Genomic DNA, 18,753 nt, shown 5'->3' on the forward strand with positions numbered 1-18,753 from the left:
ATGTCCCCCATCTCTGCCCCCAGTTTCATGTCCACTCCATCTCTGCCCCCATATTCATGTCCCCCCATCATCTCTGCCCCCAGTGTCATGCCGTCCCCTCCTTCATCTGCCCCCAGTTTCACGTTCCACCTCCACATTACACTTACCGTCTCCTCCGCTCCCTCGCCGCTCTCTGCTCGCCTCTCTCCCTGACACATGCGGCTGAAGCTGCTCGCGTGCTCGCTTCGCCGCTGCGTCTCTCTCTCGCTGACACATGCGGCTGAAGCGAGGAGCTGACCTGTGTCAGCTCCTCGCTTCGCCGCTGCCGCCGGCTCCTGGCTTGTACATCGCGTCTACAAGTCAGGAGCCGGTGGCAGCATTGAAGCGAGGAGCTGACACAGGTCAGCTCCTCGCTTCAGCCGCATGTGTCAGCGAGAGAGAGACGCAGCGGCGAAGCGAGCACACGAGCAGCTTCAGCCGCATGTGTCAGGGAGAGAGGCGGGCAGCGGCGAAGCGAGGAGCTGACCTGTGTCAGCTCCTTGCTTCAGCCGCATATGTGTTCAACTCAGATCTGCGTCCTCTGGACGCAGATCTGAGTTGAAATCGGGACCTACCTCCCTCCAACCGGGACCGCAGGACATGTCACCCAAATCGGGACTGTCCCGCGGAAATCGGGAAGGTTGGGAGGTATGACACAACAGATCGTAAGGGAAATACCAATGACATAAAGTGCACATGTAATATAGTGTAATAATATGCAGATAGAATAGAATATAATGGAATATAATCAATGACACATATAGAAGAAGATAAAGCAGTTACAAACAATATAATACAGATTCATTGACTTCTTCCTAATTAGATTGCAGATAGGCGGAGAATAACCAGAAGATGATCAGGACTACAATCTGGTGTCTTATGCCATGTGTCTTATGCAGTGTGTTCCTTAGCAGATCAGACCAGACCCCTCACCGCTCCTCCTGGTTATGTGAGAGGGCGATAGCTCATTAAAGGGAAAGTTCTGATTGATATCATATTTCTTAAGACTCTAACTTAACACTGACGTGGTCCTATGGGGTTAGAGAGAGATGATACAGGGATTTATTACACCACGCATGCGCTGCTAGGAATTCTGGGTAAGGAATATGCAGATAAGATAAGAGGAACTTGCTGTAGCGCCACCTTTTGGACGGAGCTCCCTATACAGCTGTCTGTTGATGGCTTCTTCTTCCTTTTGGAGGAGTGTTGTGATGGTATTGATGTCTTACAATGTCATAGATCTAGAGGATATAACCTACAAGTCCTGGAGGTGTCGGGGGATGAAAATCTTTTGCTTCAATTTGTAATTCTGCAATGGCCGAGTGACCTGCAGGTCATGGATAATATTATTGTGGTCACATCTCATGTCCCGGTGTTCTGAAGTCAAAGGGTCCTGAGAAGGCGAGAGCCCAACCCTAGGCGGTGCGTATACTACCCCATAATCCAGCGGCAGCCGTATGGTGACCAGCATCCTTGGCTAACAGGTTAGAAGTTGCTGAGTTGTCCTTGTCCATCTCCAATCCTCACATTGTGCTATCATTGCTGTGTCCTTGGCCAGCCCTGTCTTTGGGTTGCACGGTCCCTGCTGCTGATTCCTCCTATTTCGTGTTTCATGCATTAATTTTTTTTTCTTTTCTGATTGTTTTTAGGGAAATGGCTTTCACATGACAATAAGCTGAGGTTACCTAAGGACTGCAATGGCCAGAACCACATCGGAGACTCTACCATTACAGCGACAGCCTCTCCTGCACTTTTTCCACTGTAGAAATGAGGCCGTGGGCCTCCATAATCCATAGCAGGGTCAGCAGTCATCTACTTTCACAGCCTCGGCCTGACGTTGTGCTTCATGCCACAAGTTCTCCACGTCCTTCTGAACCCAGACATCACAAAGGAGAAGGATGGCTCACTACATCCGCTACCTACTGCTGCTCAGCTTCGTACTGGACACGTCCACCTATGGACCGAACACCAGAGCCCAGAAGAAGGGAGACATCATACTTGGCGGTCTCTTCCCCATTCATTTTGGAGTTAATTCTAAAGATGAGATCTTGGAGTCCAGACCGGAATCCCTTGAGTGTACCAGGTAAGGAAAATGGAGTCTCTGGGTGAAGATTGAAGCAGATGTTGTTTCTATCACATTTGTCAGAATTGGAGTAATTTCTGTCTCTTTGTCAGGCAGAGGTGACCCTGAGCTAGGATGATCCTGATCTACTATGACCCTGATCTACTATGACCCTGAGCTACCCTGACCCTGAGATAGCATGACCCTGAGCTACCATCACCATGAACTAGCATGACCCTGAGCCACAAGACCCTGAGCCACCATGACCTTGAGCTAGCATGACCTTGAGTTACTATGACCCTGAGCTATTATGACCCTAAGCTATCATGACCCTGAGCTAATATGACCCTGATATAGCATGACCCTGTGATAGCGTAACCCTGAGCTGCCATGATCCTGAACTACCATCACCATGAACTAGCATTACCCTGAGCGACAAGACCCTGAGCTACCATGATCTTGAGTTACTATGACGCTGAGCTACCATGACCCTGAGCTACCATGACCCTGAGCTACCATGACTCTGAACTGCTATGACCCTGAGCTACAAGACCCTGAGTTATTATGACCCTGAGCTACCATGACCCTAAGGTACTATGATCCTGAGCTGCCATGACCCTGAGCTACCATGACCCTAAGGTACTATGATCCTGAGCTACCATGACCCTCTGATAGCATGACCCTGAGCTAGCATGACCCTAAGGTACTATGATCCTGAGCTGCCATGACCCTGAGCTACCATGACCCTCTGATAGCATGTTCCTGAGCCAGTGTGATATTTCTGTCCTTCTGGTCAGGTCTCGCTCAGTAAAGTAGCAGAATATAAAATGTTAATCATCCTCCAGACCGTCCAAGAGATGTTTCCGCTTCCTCATCCCCTTCCAGCTTTCACAGCTCACAGCCATAATGTGAGAAGTCGGCGACTACTAATATCATCCGCTGCCCGCTGAGACAGAAAACAGGAAGGTTCTATTCACATGCAAGAGATTTGTTACGAAAATCCCTGCGACTGAAAATCAGTTCATGTGAATGGGGAAGTTTTATTGGCAGCCATGTGGATTTATAGTATAAGTGTCTTAAAGGTAACTTTCCACCAACTCCAGCTCTTTGTATCCTTTAATAGAAACCGATCCTCTGATTCTGGAGCAGTTGGAATTATTTCTATAGCCCTGTATAGTCCTGAGTGATCAGTGCAGGTAGATTTGGTGCCTCAGGCTCTCTACCATCAAGTGGGTGGTCTCAGGCAGGGTGTGACAGAGCTCCAAGCAGAGGGGCACCAGTCTTATCTGCTCCTGCCTGGGATCACCCACTTGATATGGAGAGTCTAAGGCACCAAATCTACCTGCACTGACTGTTTGGGAATCTTGAGTCAGTGAATTGACTCCTCTTAAAGAACGCAAAATGCTGGAGGAGGTGAATGCTGGAGGAGGTGAATGCTGGAGGAGGTGAATGCTGGAAGAGGTGAATGCTGGAGGAGGTGAATGCTGGAAGAGGTGAATGCTGGAGGAGGTGAATTCTGGAGGAGGTGAATGCTGGAGGAGGTGAATGCTGGAGGAGGTGAATGCTGGAGGAAGTGAATGATGGATGAGGTGAATGCCGGAGGAGGTGAATGCCGGAGGAGGTGAATGCCGGAGGAAGTGAATGATGGAGGAGGTGAATGCCGGAGGAGGTGAATGCCGGAGAAGGTGAATGCCGGAGGAGGTGAATGCCGGAGAAAGTGAATGCCGGAAGAGGTGAATGATGGATGAGGTGAATGCCGGAGGAGGTGAATGCCGGAGGAGGTGAATGCTGGAAGAGGTGAATGCTGGAGGAGGTGAATGCTGGAGGAGGTGAATGCTGGAGGAGGTGAATGCTGGAAGAGGTGAATGCTGGAAGAGGTGAATGCTGGAGGAGGTGAATGCCGGAGAAAGTGAATGCCGGAAGAGGTGAATGATGGATGAGGTGAATGCCGGAGGAGGTGAATGCCGGAGGAGGTGAATGCCGGAGGAAGTGAATGATGGAGGAGGTGAATGCCGGAGGAGGTGAATGCCGGAGAAGGTGAATGCCGGAGGAGGTGAATGCCGGAGAAAGTGAATGCTGGAAGAGGTGAATGCCGGAGGAGGTGAATGCCGGAGGAGGTGAATGCCGGAGGAGGTGAATGCCGGAGGAGGTGAATGCCGGAGGAGGTGAATGCCGGAGGAGGTGAATGCCGGAGGAGGTGAATGCCGGAGGAGGTGAATGCCGGAAGAGGTGAATGCCGGAGGAGGTGAATGCCGGAGGAGGTGAATTCTGGAGGAGGTGAATTCTGGAGGAGGTGACCTGGTGGTGTAGAGCTACTGACCGGGGTCCCTCCCCTTACCACCGGACTTATCACAGGTGCTATTTACAGTCCTTATAATATATCCGGATTGTAGTCGTGAGCCAGAAATAAAACCATTCAGGAAATCAGTCAAGGCCAAGGATTATGGAGCCGTTTCCTTCTCGGCTGGAGACAATGCTAAACCTTGTCGTGTACACGGGTGCCCTGTGATTGGACTTGGTCATGTGATCGGGTTCCCATGTACCGCCTCGTCTTTGGAAGGTTTTACAATTCATCAAAGTGGTGCTAATTCTGGGCTATAAATAATAAACCGCCCAATGTTACGCCGATCTCATAACAAAGACTTTCCTTGAGTTTCTCACGATTGCTTTGTCCTCAGATTCTCTTTATCTTGCAGATACAATTTCCGTGGGTTCCGTTGGCTACAAGCCATGATATTTGCCATCGAAGAAGTCAACAACTCCACCACCCTGTTACCCAACATTACCCTGGGATACAGGATCTTTGACACATGTAACACGGTATCCAAGGCGCTGGAGGCGACGCTCAGTTTCGTGGCGCAGAACAAGATCGACTCCTTGAATCTGGATGACTTCTGTAACTGTTCGGAACACATGCCCTCCACCATCGCCGTGGTGGGAGCCACCGGCTCTGGAATATCTACCGCAGTCGCCAATCTGCTGGGACTTTTCCATATACCTCAGGTGAGGAAACTAAGAAGGACATTGAGACATTGAATCAATGATGATGTGAAGGTTCAGTCAAAACGTTTCGATCACAATCAAGAAAAATCCAAAAGATATTTACAGATTTCCAATACTCATAAAATGATGAAGGGTTTGATCTGGCCTTCGTATAATTTATCCAGACCTTCTCCTTCAAGGAGATATTTGGGACCAAGCGCCTTGTTCTTCAGGTCACGACAGCTTAATGTCTCATGTTAATGCTCAGAACTATGCAGGAGCGCAACGTGAGCCTTCCAGACAGTTGTTTGGAGAGAAAGTTGAGGGTTGGACCAATCTGATACTCATGGCCTCTCCTTAGGATAACCCTTCAGTTTTTAGGTCCCAGAAAACCCCTTTAGTTACATAATAGGAATGAGGAAATTTTGCAAGATTAATTTTGCAAATATTCCTGAGGTTTGCCCACAAGTATAATAATCGTAGACCCAAGGAAGGTGCAGAGGAATAACCGTTCACTTGTCTGTCCTCCGCTGTGATGTCAGCAGCCCCGGGTCAGTACTGAGACCTGTGATTGGGTCTCATTGGTGACCTGGGGCCACGGATGTCACGGAGGAGATCGACGACCCTGGAGACGCCAAGAACAGAAGACCGGACACCGGAAGAGCCCAGGACAGGGAAGCTGAGGAAAGTGGATTGTAAGTGGTTTTTCGCACCTTCCCTGCGTCTACGATTATTATGCTCGGAGATCTAAAGATCTTGTTAAAATTTCATAAGAAATAGAGATAATAGACTGGAAGTCTCCGGAAGGAAGATCCCTGCAGATCACAGCGCTATAATATCTATAATGTCCTCCATTCCATACAGTAAAGATCTACAGGCGTACATGCCATTCAGTGTGTGTAGAAAGCTGAGTGACTCCCATAGTTAGCAGCAGCCATTAATGTCTGTAGATTCTACAATTAGTCATCTCTTATAAAGAGGCTTTTGTGATAATTTGTTGCCACAAGTGAAATCATTAACCCAAAACCACAAAGTAATCACAGACAAAGGAGAAGTAAAAAAGTCTGAGCCATTATTATCAAGTGGTGAAATCTGATCTGACCAAGCAAAAGGTATTCTGTTAATAAGTAAGTGGAACAGCTCTGAAACCAGCAGAATAGTGAGCGCAGCTCTGGAGTATAATACAGGATAAGTAATGTAATGTATGTACACAGTGACTGTACCAGCAGAATAGTGAGCACAGCTCTGGAGTATAATACAGGATAAGTAATGTATGTACACAGTGACTGTAACAGCAGAATAGTGAGCGCAGCTCTGGAGTATAATACAGGATAAGTAATGTAATGTATGTACACAGTGACTGCACCAGCAGAATAGTGAGCGCAGCTCTGGAGTATAATACAGGATAAGTAATGTAATGTATGTACACAGTGACTGCACCAGCAGAATAGTGAGCGCAGCTCTGGAGTATAATACAGGATAAATAATGTAATGTATGTACACAGTGACTGTACCAGCAGAATAGTGAGCACAGCTCTGGAGTATAATACAGGATAAGTAATGTATGTACACAGTGACTGTACCAGCAGAATAGTGAGCGCAGCTCTGGAGTATAATACAGGATAAGTAATGTATGTACACAGTGACTGTACCAGCAGAATAGTGAGCGCAGCTCTGCAGTATAATACAGGATAAGTAATGTAATGTATGTACACAGTGACTGTACCAGCAGAATAGTGAGCGCAGCTCTGCAGTATAATACAGGATAAGTAATGTAATTTATGTACACAGTGACTGCACCAGCAGAATAGTGAGCGCAGCTCTGGAGTATAATACAGGATAAGTAATGTACTGTATGTACACAGTGACTGCACCAGCAGAATAGTGAGCGCAGCTCTGGAGTATAATATAGGATAAGTAATGTAATGTATGTACACAGTGACTGTACCAGCAGAATAGTGAGCGCAGCTCTGGAGGTAATACAGGATAAGTAATGTAATGTATGTACACAGTGACTGTACCAGCAGAATAGTGAGCGCAGCTCTGGAGGATAATACAGGATAAGTAATGTAATGTATGTACACAGTGACTGCACCAGCAGAATAGTGAGCGCAGCTCTGCAGTATAATACAGGATAAGTAATGTAATGTATGTACACAGTGACTGCACCAGCAGAATAGTGAGCGCAGCTCTGGAGTATAATACAGGATAAGTAATGTAATGTATGTACAAAGTGACTGTACCAGCAGAATAGTGAGCGCAGCTCTGGAGTATAATACAGGATAAGTAATGTATGTACACAGTGACTGTACCAGCAGAATAGTGAGCGCAGCTCTGGAGTATAATACCGGATAAGTAATGTAATGTATGTACACAGTGACTGCACCAGCAGAATAGTGAGCGCAGCTCTGGAGTATAATACAGGATAAGTAATGTAATGTATGTACACAGTGACTGCACCAGCAGAATAGTGAGCGCAGCTCTGGAGTATAATACAGGATAAGTAATGTAATGTATGTACACAGTGACTGCACCAGCAGAATAGTGAGCGCAGCTCTGGAGTATAATACAGGATAAATAATGTAATGTATGTACACAGTGACTGCACCAGCAGAATAGTGAGCACAGCTCTGGAGTATAATACAGGATAAGTAATGTATGTACACAGTGACTGTACCAGCAGAATAGTGAGCGCAGCTCTGCAGTATAATACAGGATAAGTAATGTAATGTATGTACACAGTGACTGTACCAGCAGAATAGTGAGCGCAGCTCTGCAGTATAATACAGGATAAGTAATGTAATTTATGTACACAGTGACTGCACCAGCAGAATAGTGAGCGCAGCTCTGGAGTATAATACAGGATAAGTAATGTACTGTATGTACACAGTGACTGCACCAGCAGAATAGTGAGCGCAGCTCTGGAGTATAATATAGGATAAGTAATGTAATGTATGTACACAGTGACTGTACCAGCAGAATAGTGAGCGCAGCTCTGGAGGATAATACAGGATAAGTAATGTAATGTATGTACACAGTGACTGTACCAGCAGAATAGTGAGTGCAGCTCTGGAGGATAATACAGGATAAGTAATGTAATGTATGTACACAGTGACTGCACCAGCAGAATAGTGAGCGCAGCTCTGCAGTATAATACAGGATAAGTAATGTAATGTATGTACACAGTGACTGCACCAGCAGAATAGTGAGCGCAGCTCTGGAGTATAATACAGGATAAGTAATGTAATGTATGTACAAAGTGACTGTACCAGCAGAATAGTGAGCGCAGCTCTGGAGTATAATACAGGATAAGTAATGTATGTACACAGTGACTGTACCAGCAGAATAGTGAGCGCAGCTCTGGAGTATAATACCGGATAAGTAATGTAATGTATGTACACAGTGACTGCACCAGCAGAATAGTGAGCGCAGCTCTGGAGTATAATATAGGATAAGTAATGTAATGTATGTACACAGTGACTGTACAAGCAGAATAGTGAGCGCAGCTCTGGAGTATAATACCGGATAAGTAATGTAATGTATGTACACAGTGACTGCACCAGCAGAATAGTGAGCGCAGCTCTGGAGTATAATATAGGATAAGTAATGTAATGTATGTACACAGTGACTGTACAAGCAGAATAGTGAGTGCAGCTCTGGAGGATAATACAGGATAAGTAATGTAATGTATGTACACAGTGACTGCACCAGCAGAATAGTGAGCGCAGCTCTGGAGTATAATATAGGATAAGTAATGTAATGTATGTACACAGTGACTGTACCAGCAGAATAGTGAGCGCAGCTCTGGAGTATAATACCGGATAAGTAATGTAATGTATGTACACAGTGACTGTACAAGCAGAATAGTGAGTGCAGCTCTGGAGGATAATACAGGATAAGTAATGTAATGTATGTACACAGTGACTGTACCAGCAGAATAGTGAGCGCAGCTCTGCAGTATAATACAGGATAAGTAATGTAATTTATGTACACAGTGACTGCACCAGCAGAATAGTGAGCGCAGCTCTGGAGTATAATACCGGATAAGTAATGTAATGTATGTACACAGTGACTGCACCAGCAGAATAGTGAGCGCAGCTCTGGAGTATAATACAGGATAAGTAATGTAATGCATGTACACAGTGACTGTACCAGCAGAATAGTGAGCGCAGCTCTGGAGTATAATACAGGATAAGTAATGTAATGTATGTACACAGTGACTGTACCAGCAGAATAGTGAGCGCAGCTCTGGAGTATAATACAGGATAAGTAATGTAATGTATGTACAAAGTGACTGCACCAGCAGAATAGTGAGCGCAGCTCTGGAGTATAATACCGGATAAGTAATGTAACGTATGTACACAGTGACTGCACCAGCAGAATAGTGAGCGCAGCTCTGGAGTATAATACAGGATAAGTAATGTAACGTATGTACACAGTGACTGTACCAGCAGAATAGTGAGCGCAGCTCTGTAGTATAATACAGGATAAGTAATGTAACGTATGTACACAGTGACTGTACCAGCAGAATAGTGAGTGCAGCTCTGGAGTATAATACAGGATAAGTAATGTAATGTATGTACACAGTGACTGTACCAGCAGAATAGTGAGCGCAGCTCTGGAGTATAATACAGGATAAGTAATGTAATGTATGTACACAGTGACTGTACCAGCAGAATAGTGAGTGCAGCTCTGTAGTATAATACAGGATAAGTAATGTAATGTATGTACACAGTGACTGCACCAGCAGAATAGTGAGCGCAGCTCTGGAGTATAATACAGGATAAGTAATGTAATGTATGTACACAGTGACTGTACCAGCAGAATAGTGAGCGCAGCTCTGGAGTATAATACAGGATGTAACTCAGGATCAGTACCTTCTTACTCAGTTATGTCCTCATCTCCTTCTGCAGGTTAGTTATGCCTCTTCTAGCCGTCTACTAAGTAACAAAAACCAGTACAAATCTTTCTTACGGACCATGCCCAACGATGAGCACCAAGCGACGGCCATGGCTGATATCATTGAGTATTTCCAGTGGAATTGGGTGGGAACCATTGCTGCAGATGATGACTATGGCCGTCCAGGGATTGAGAAGTTTCGGGAAGAAGCAGAAGAGCGAGATATCTGCATAGACTTCAGTGAGCTCATCTCACAATATTCACCCATCGAAGAGATTGAAAAAGTGGTCGACATCATCCAGAACTCGACAGCTAAAGTCATTGTGGTCTTCTCCAGCGGCCCTGACCTGGAGCCCCTCATTAAGGAGATTGTGAAACGTAACGTGACGGGACGTATTTGGCTTGCCAGTGAGGCCTGGGCTAGCTCTTCCCTGATGGCCATTCCGGAGTACTTCCACGTCATTGGAGGCACCATTGGCTTCGCCTTACGGGCAGGTCAGATTCCCGGGTTTCGTGAGTTCCTTCAGAAAGTGCACCCCAAAAAGTCCAACAGCAACGGTTTTCTCAAGGAATTCTGGGAGGAAACGTTTAACTGTTACATGCCGGTAGGGTCGAAGAAGAATCTGGAGCACGGTAACATTACAGCCTGTACAGGGCAAGAGAACATCACCAGCGTGGAGACCCCGTACCTGGATTATACTCATTTGCGGATATCTTACAATGTCTATTTGGCGGTGTACTCCATTGCCCATGCACTACAAGATATGTACACATGTACGCCCGGAAAAGGGCTCTTCGCCAACGGGTCGTGTGCCGATATAAAGAAGGTGGAGGCTTGGCAGGTAGGTGGAGTCTTTACTGATGATGCTGTGCCAGTTGTTACCTTCTATGGTTGCCCAAGATGGTCTCCACCAGGCTGGACATGTGTAACATACGTTATACGGTAGTTATATTACCTGTAAACAGGAGTAGCTACATGTAAGGTTTAACCCTTTAGTGACTGCACAGTTTTAGGCCATTTTTATTACATACCGAGATCTATCATTTTTGTATTTTTCCATCAATGTCAGTGAATGAGGGCTTGTGTTTTGTGGGATAGTTTGTATTATTCAATGGCTCTATTTCGGGTTAGAGATATCTCATTGATTCATTCCTATTAACTCTCTTTAGTCCCCTAGAAGACTTCCAATATGCAACCAACTGATCGCTTACATAATACATTGCTTTCTATTAGCTCTGGCATTTTCTGATGATGAGCCTGGGGGGGCCTTCTTTAAACCCCGACCCGGCATCAGCACCCTCTGATCCCATTCCAGGGGTGTCAGTGCTTGATCGCGCAAGTCCTGTTCCTGTGAAATGACTTATATACTGCGTTTGCTATTGGTCGCAGTATCTAAGGGGCTAATGCAGCCGGATCGGTCCCCTCTCCTTATCCTAATTTGCAAATTTTTTGAACAAACACGTGCAAAAACTTTTTGCAATTTTTTGCACTTCTCCCAGGGTGCTTGATAAAATGGGCATCTTTAGCTTATCTTGCTGCCCGACCTCCAGATTGATCAAATGCAACTACAATGTTTGACCCCAGTGAGCAGGTGACCTAGAGAGTTGGACAGAAGTGTCAGGGTGCGCGGAGAAGAACGAGCTGCGACTATTTTTGGTTATTCCTGGCCTCGCTCTTACCTTATTTCTGGAAATCCTCATTTTCAGTAGAAGAAACCTAATGGCCTTGTTTATCAATTAGTCGTAACCAGAGCGATTTCTTCCTGTGGTCGCGGGACTTGATGTTATTAATCCTTCCAGCTCTTTCCTGATTATTTACCGCTCTGCAGGACGCAACGATTAATTAGCAAATGCAGAACACGCGGTGGACAGGGCGCAGCGCCTCATGTAAAGGGTATGGTGCAGGGGTACTATTGAGGTAACACTGCCAAAAACAGGGAGCATCGTGGGGCAGCTAGATTAGGCTAAAAAAAATTTATATGCTAGACATGTCCAAAATAAGACTTGTGCAAAATAATATAATAAAATCTGGTTCGAAGCAAGCCAAGTACTAAACCTAGACAAGACAGCGCAAAGATAGGACAGATCTATCATCCAGCATCAGTCACTGTGATAAACCTGGTGTAGTATCAGACTGTCTGATGATCAGTATATCTGGGCCTGTGTGTGTACAATGGAGGATTATGTAGATAATCTGTTTTCCCATAGTCCAAACAGCAGCACAACAGATGGGGTATTCCTGCCCCTGCGTGCAATCAGGACAGGTGGAACTTTTACTCAATCAAAGAACCTCCCCTATAAGAGGTCACCAGACCTCCCCCTCCTCGTGTTAGTTCTAAAGTAGAGATTTCCAAACCCTTCAGAAAATTAACAAGCCAAACATACAGGGAGGGAGCTTTGTGCTGCTGTTTGGACTATGGGAAAACAGATTATCTACATAATCCTCCATTCCCCATACGTCCAACACAGCAGCACAACAGATGGGGAGGTAGCAAGAAATCCCCCCCTAGGGTGGGACTCCCTGACAAACTGATGTCAATACCGAGCGACCGAAGGCAGCCGCCTCCGCGCTAAAATTGTCCAACCTATCATGTCTCACAAAAGTTAAGTGAGAACTCCAGGTCGCTGCCGCACAAATCTGGTCCAGGGAGATGGAATATCTCTCCCCACATGTCGTGGCAACTGCACAACTAGAATGTGCCCTTAAAACTCAGGCGGAAGTAGGCCCTGAGTACTGAATGCTTGAGAGATGGCCTCCTTGATCCATCTCGCCAATGTTGCCTTCAAGGCTCTACACCCCTTGTATTTTCTGAAAAGACTTACCAGAAAGGTTTTCTGGGTCGACGGGACTTTTTGGAATAAATCCCGGGAGATATCTTAATTGTACCCTGTCTGGAAGAATAGTAAATACGGCTCAGAGGCTGCTAAAGCCTGCAGTTCTCCAGTACGCTTAGCTGATGTGACGGCTAAGAGGAATTCCACTTTGCAGAAGAGGAACTTTAGTCCTATGTCTTGTAGTGGTTCAAAGGGGGGCCCACAGAGCCCCTGCAGTACCATAGCTAAATCCCATTGGGGGATTAGGACTTGGATTGCGGGTCGGAGCCACCGGCCCCTCTTAAGGATTAACTTACCAACGAATCTTGAGACAATCTTATCCCTAATACGGCTGAAAGGGCAGCTACATGCACTTTTAATGTCACCGGGGTGAGGGCTTTCTCCAGCCCGCTTTACCAAAACTCCAATACCGTCTCCATAACTGGTATTGCACGTTGATTCTCTGTGCACCATTGCTGGTAAATTCTGCCAATCCTCATGTAGCTTCTATTCATAGAATCTGCCCTTGAGCAGGCCAGTGTTGTCCGCATGGCCTGTGACAATCCCCCATGTCCGTATAGGGTGCGGTCAACCTCCAGGCTGTCAGGTTGAACCTCTTCAGGTCCTGGCATAGCCACTTGTTTCGGGTTACCAGGTTGTGAAGAAGTGAAAGCCTCCAGTAATTCCCTCGACTCATCTGTATGAGGTGGGTAAATCATGCCCTTTTTGGCCAGAACGGTATGATGGCAATCACCCATACCTGGTCTTGACTGATCTTGGCCAATACCTTCGAAACCATGGGAAGTGGAGGGAAGATGTATGCCAGCCTGAACCTCCAAGGTATTGATAGGGCATCTACTGCCAAGGGGTTATCCTCCTGGTAGAGGGAACAGACCCTCTCCACCTTGGCATTGTACTGGGTGGCCATCAGATCCACCTCGGGGAGACCCCTCATCCGAGTCAACTGACGAAAGACCTCCTGGTTGAGGGACCACTCGCCCGACACTGCTTCTCCCCTGCTGAGCTGGTCTGCCAGCACATTCAGATGTCCCCTTATGTGCACCGCACTGAGGTGGCTTAGATTTTCCTCAGCCCAGGAAAAAAATCTGATCTGTTAGCTTGAAGAGGGAGGGGACCTCATCCCTCCCTGCTTGTTCAGGTAGAGGACCACCGTGACGTTGTCCGTCCTGACTCTGACCGCCTTGCCGCGTAGATCCTGGGTGAAGTATAGCAGGGTTCAATACACTGCGCAGACTCGCGCCAATTCGATGACTGAGCAGTCTCCAGTCGGCTCCATGTCCCTTGTGCCAGGGTCTCCCCCCGATGCGCTCCCCAGCCATGGAAGGAGGCATCCGTTGTCAACAGGGTCCAGTCGGGCTGGACCGTGGACATCCCGTCCTTCAATAGGGACCACCATTGCAGTGATCGACGGGTACTGATGGACAACTGGATAGGCTTCTTCAGCCCTGAGGGGCTGCGGCTCCAAACCTTGAGGATCTCGCTCTGTAGTGGACGCATATGCTCTAGTGCCCATGGAACTGCATCTGCAGCTACTGACATTAAACCTAGGACCTTCATTGAGGTTCTTACCCGAACCTCCCGCGTATCCGCCAGATGTTGCAACGCCCGACAAATCTACTCCTTCTGACTGTGAGGGAGAGATATCTCCATCCTCTGAGAGTCCACAATGAACCCAAGAACTGGATTCTGGTGGTGGGGACGACTGCCGAGTTTTGACCATTGATCAGCCCGCCTAACTCTTCTAGGAAGGCGATAGTGATCCTTAGGTGGGCCGCGAGAACCTCTGTTGAGTGGGCCTTTAACAGCCAATCGTCTAGGTACGGTATGATGAATATACCTTGGAGCCGAAGAGCTGCAACGACCGGGGCCACGACCTTTGTAAAGGTGTGGGGGGGGGCGAGGATATTCCGAACGGAAGAGCTGTGAACTGCAGATGACACACAGTACCGTTCAGCACAACCCCGATCCTCAAGAACCTTCTGTGTGGCGGAAATATCGGGACGTGTAAATATGCGTCCCTTAAATCTAGGGTGACAAACCTGTCTCCTCGGTGCAGAAAAGGTATCACTGACCTGATAGTTCCCTTCCGGAAACGGGTCTTGAGGACGTATTGGTTGAGAAATCTTAAATCGACCACCATTCTCTGACTCCCGATGTTTTGGGTCCCAAAAACACTGGAGAGTAAAATCCGGTCGATTGCTCTGCCAGGCACTGGCTCTAGAGCGCCTTTGTCCAGGTATCCCTGAACAGCGTTCTCCAGAAGGATCTGCTTTTGAACACAAAACGCGGGTTTACACAAATTTGTCGGGTGGGTGAGATGTGAACTTTATTTTGTAGCTCGAATACAAGAGCTGGAGGCCCCATGGGTCCTGAATGTGATGGCTCCATGCCGCCGAGAAGTGGGAAAGTCGACCTTCCACTGGCAAAGCGGATACAAGGGGAGGGGGGAGTAGACGTCAGAAGGTAGTTTCTCCTTCTCAGGCTCTCGGATGGTGTGTCAATTTATACCTCCATAATGGTATCCAGCTCTTTCCAAAAGAGCCTGCCCGGCTCAAACGGAAGTGCGCACAAGTTGTATTTGGAAGTACTATCTGCCCTCCAGGGCTTCATCCACAGGGGGCGTTTTGCGGCCGTGGCTAATGAGATAGCCTTCGCCGCAATCTTCACTTGATACAAACCTGCTTCTGCCAAATAATCCACTGCTACGGAGGTGGAGGATAGGAACGCCAGAAGATCATCACAGGGAACACCTGTATAGATATCTCTACACAGAGTAGATCTATTACCTCGCAGGAACTGAACGACTTCTCCTGTTGAACTCCCACGGAGGCCTGCGCAGATGCTGCAGTATAAATTCGGTGCAGGGAACCCTCTGCACGCCTGTATATCGCCTCCTGGAGATTTGAGCCATCTTCTGATGGCACTAACGTGCGCCTCGATAATTTAGAGACAGCCATATCGACTCCTGGGGGACGACCCCAATGATCAAATTTGTAGTGACGCCGACACAGTAGGCGTTAGTCAGGCAGCCCACAGGCAGATGGCACAGATGGAGAAGGCAGATCTAGCCTTCGGGTAGAGTACGAACAGTATAGAACTCTAGACCCGGTGCACTTAACATAAAAGTCTGTTTCCTTACAGACAGCAACACGAAAAAAAACTCCCCCTTTTTTTTTTTTTTTTTTTTTAAAGGGACTTGTTCACTCACAAAAGTAGTCTTGGTGCACCTTAGCTTACCTCACCAGAGCTGTGGGAGTTGCTGGATAACTCACTGCCATCTCATAGGCTGCAGTTCCCATTAGCTGCGCTTTAGGGCAGTGGGAAGACCCGGCCAGATAGGTGCGGTAAAGCCATAACAATCGCACAGGGCATCGCAATAGACATGCACAACTATGCACTAAGCATAAAGGGAGCAGAAGCTGACACACAAATTCCATGCCTGTGAACTGTAACACAGCCAGGCACCTACAGGCCACAGTAATAGACATAAGTGCTCACACTATGCACTAAGCATGAAGGGAGCAAAGGCTCCACCCAAATTCCATGCCTGACTGTAACACAGACAGGCCATTGCAATAGAAATGAGTGCTCACACTATGCACCAAGCATGAAGGGAAGCAAGGCTCCCACACAAATTCCATGCCAGACTGTAACACAGACAGGTAAATACAGGCTACTGCAATAGACATAAGTGCTACACTATGCATTAAGCATGAAGGGAAGCAAGGCTCCACACAAATTCCATGCCTGACTGTAACACAGACAGGCCATTGCAATAGAAATAAGTGCTCACACTATGCACCAAGCATGAAGGGAAGCAAGGCTCCCACAAAAATTCCATGCCTGACTGTAACACAGACAGGTACATACAGGCCATTGCAATAGACATACAATCGACATAATAGAGTGCCCATAGCAAAAAGTATCAGTGCTTTTAGTTTTCAGAAAACACAGAGGAAAGCTAGGACTCAGCTTACCTTATTGGGCAGTGAATGAGCTGTGCACAGCTGAACCATCAGACATCCTGCAAAGCAGGTAAGACAAAACCTAAATCTTTCTCTCAGAAGGAAAGAAAGAGAAGGAAAGAAAGAGAAGGAAAGAAAGGGAAAGAAGAAGGAGCTAACAGCCACCTTCTTCCGATCCCGGAGGAGGCCACAGGCCTCCTCACCACCTGTCCCTGTCCGCAGGACAGAAAAAAACACGAGGAGGGGGAGGTCTGGTGACCTCTTATAGGGGAGGTTCTTTGATTGAGTAAAAGTTCCACCTGTCCTGATTGCACGCAGGGGCAGGAATACCCCATCTGTTGTGCTGCTGTGTTGGACGTATGGGGAATGTATATGTGTATAGTGTATGTGTGCAGGGCCGCCGATAGGCCAGTATTGCTGCTACTGGCGTCAGGGGCCCGGCCAAATTGAAAAATGGGGGGGGCCCGGTTTTGGACCGCCACCGTGTGCCGGCCCCCTGGCGCCCGCAGCAGTCGTGTGTCCGATTTCAACTCTGGACGCAGATCTGAGTTGGACACATGCGCGGCTACAGCAGGGAGCTGACACAGGTCAGCGCCTTGCTTCGCTGCTGCACGCCGGCTACTGCTGCCGCCGCTGCACGCCGGCTGTGTAGACGTGATGTGATGACGTCACATCGCGTCTACAACTATGCGCGAGTGAGAGAAGAGGCGCGCAGACAGCAGTGGGGGAACGAGGAGAAGGTAAGTTTAATGTGTAAACTGAGGTGGAATGTGAAACTGGAGGCAGGTGAAGGAGAGGACAGCATGACACGGGGGGCAGAGATGTGGGGACATGAATCTGGGGGCAGAGATGGAGGGGACATGAATCTGGGGGCAGAGATGGAGGGGACATGAATGTGGGGCAGAGTTGGAGGGACATGAAGCTCTGGGCAGAGATGGAGGGGACATGAATCTGGGGGCAGAGATGGGGGGACATGAATCTGGGGGCAGAGATGGAGGGACATGAATCTGGGGGCAGAGATGGAGGGACATGAATCTGGGGGCAGAGATGGAGGGGACATGAATCTGGGGGCAGAGATGTGGAGACATGAATCTGGGGGCAGAGATGGGGGGACATGAATCTGGGGGCAGAGATGGAGGGGACATGAATCTGGGGGCAGAGATGGAGGGACATGAATCTGGGGCAGAGATGGGGGGACATGAATCTGGGGGCAGAGATGGGGGGACATGAATCTGGGGGCAGAGATGGAGGGACATGAATCTGGGGGCAGTGATGGAGGGGGGACATGAAACTGGGGGCAGAGATGGGGGGACATGAATCTGGGGGCAGAGATGGAGGGACATGAATCTGGGGGCAGAGATGGAGGGACATGAATCTGGGGGCAGTGATGGAGGGGGGACATGAAACTGGGGTAGAGATGGGGGGACATGAAACTGGGGGTAGAGATGGGGGGACATGAAACTGGGGGCAGATGAAGGGTGTATATGAAGCTGGGGGAGAGATAGAGGGGGACATAATTTAGGGGTGACTGTAGGAGGATTATACAGTGTGCGGGCACATGAAAAATTAATGAGAATGGGCGGAGTCAACATAAAAAAGGGTGGGGCTAAATTTGCCGCAGCGCGCAGAGCGCGCCGCACATTTTGTCCCTCTTTCGGTTCTTCAAAAGTTGGGAGGTATGGGTACAGGGGGCAATGGAAAGATGTTAGAGGGTGGACGGGGGGGATTGTTGGGACATCGGGTGTGCGGCACTGCGGAGAGGGAACTGGGGCAATAATATATAATATATAAGTTTTTAGCTGGAGAACTACAAAGACACACACAAGACCTCCAAAGCTATGTGTGCTTTGTATTAATAATGATGTAGGCTATACTACTAGCATAGCAGCCTGTTTGGGGCTGGGACTTTCACTTTAAAGGAGTGTTCACATTGCGTTTTTGGCCTCCCTTGCCGGGATACGTTGGTAACCAGTCACAATCAGCTCCCCACTT

General features: G+C 47.8%; 1 protein-coding gene across 1 annotated transcript in view; it reads left to right on the forward strand.

Moving 5' to 3' along the window:
* CASR (calcium sensing receptor) overlaps positions 1–18,753 on the forward strand; it is a 121,877-nt gene that overhangs the window by 85,437 nt on the left and 17,687 nt on the right. Inside the window, exons 2-4 of the mRNA XM_075262523.1 lie at positions 1,668–2,101; positions 4,777–5,083; positions 9,976–10,803. Coding sequence (XP_075118624.1) covers positions 1,917–2,101; positions 4,777–5,083; positions 9,976–10,803 — 1,320 coding nt within the window. The 5' untranslated portion in view covers positions 1,668–1,916. The remainder of the gene's footprint in view (positions 1–1,667; positions 2,102–4,776; positions 5,084–9,975; positions 10,804–18,753) is intronic.

This window comes from Leptodactylus fuscus, chromosome 2 (genome assembly GCF_031893055.1).
Source record: "Leptodactylus fuscus isolate aLepFus1 chromosome 2, aLepFus1.hap2, whole genome shotgun sequence".
NCBI classification, from domain to species: Eukaryota; Metazoa; Chordata; class Amphibia; order Anura; family Leptodactylidae; genus Leptodactylus; species Leptodactylus fuscus.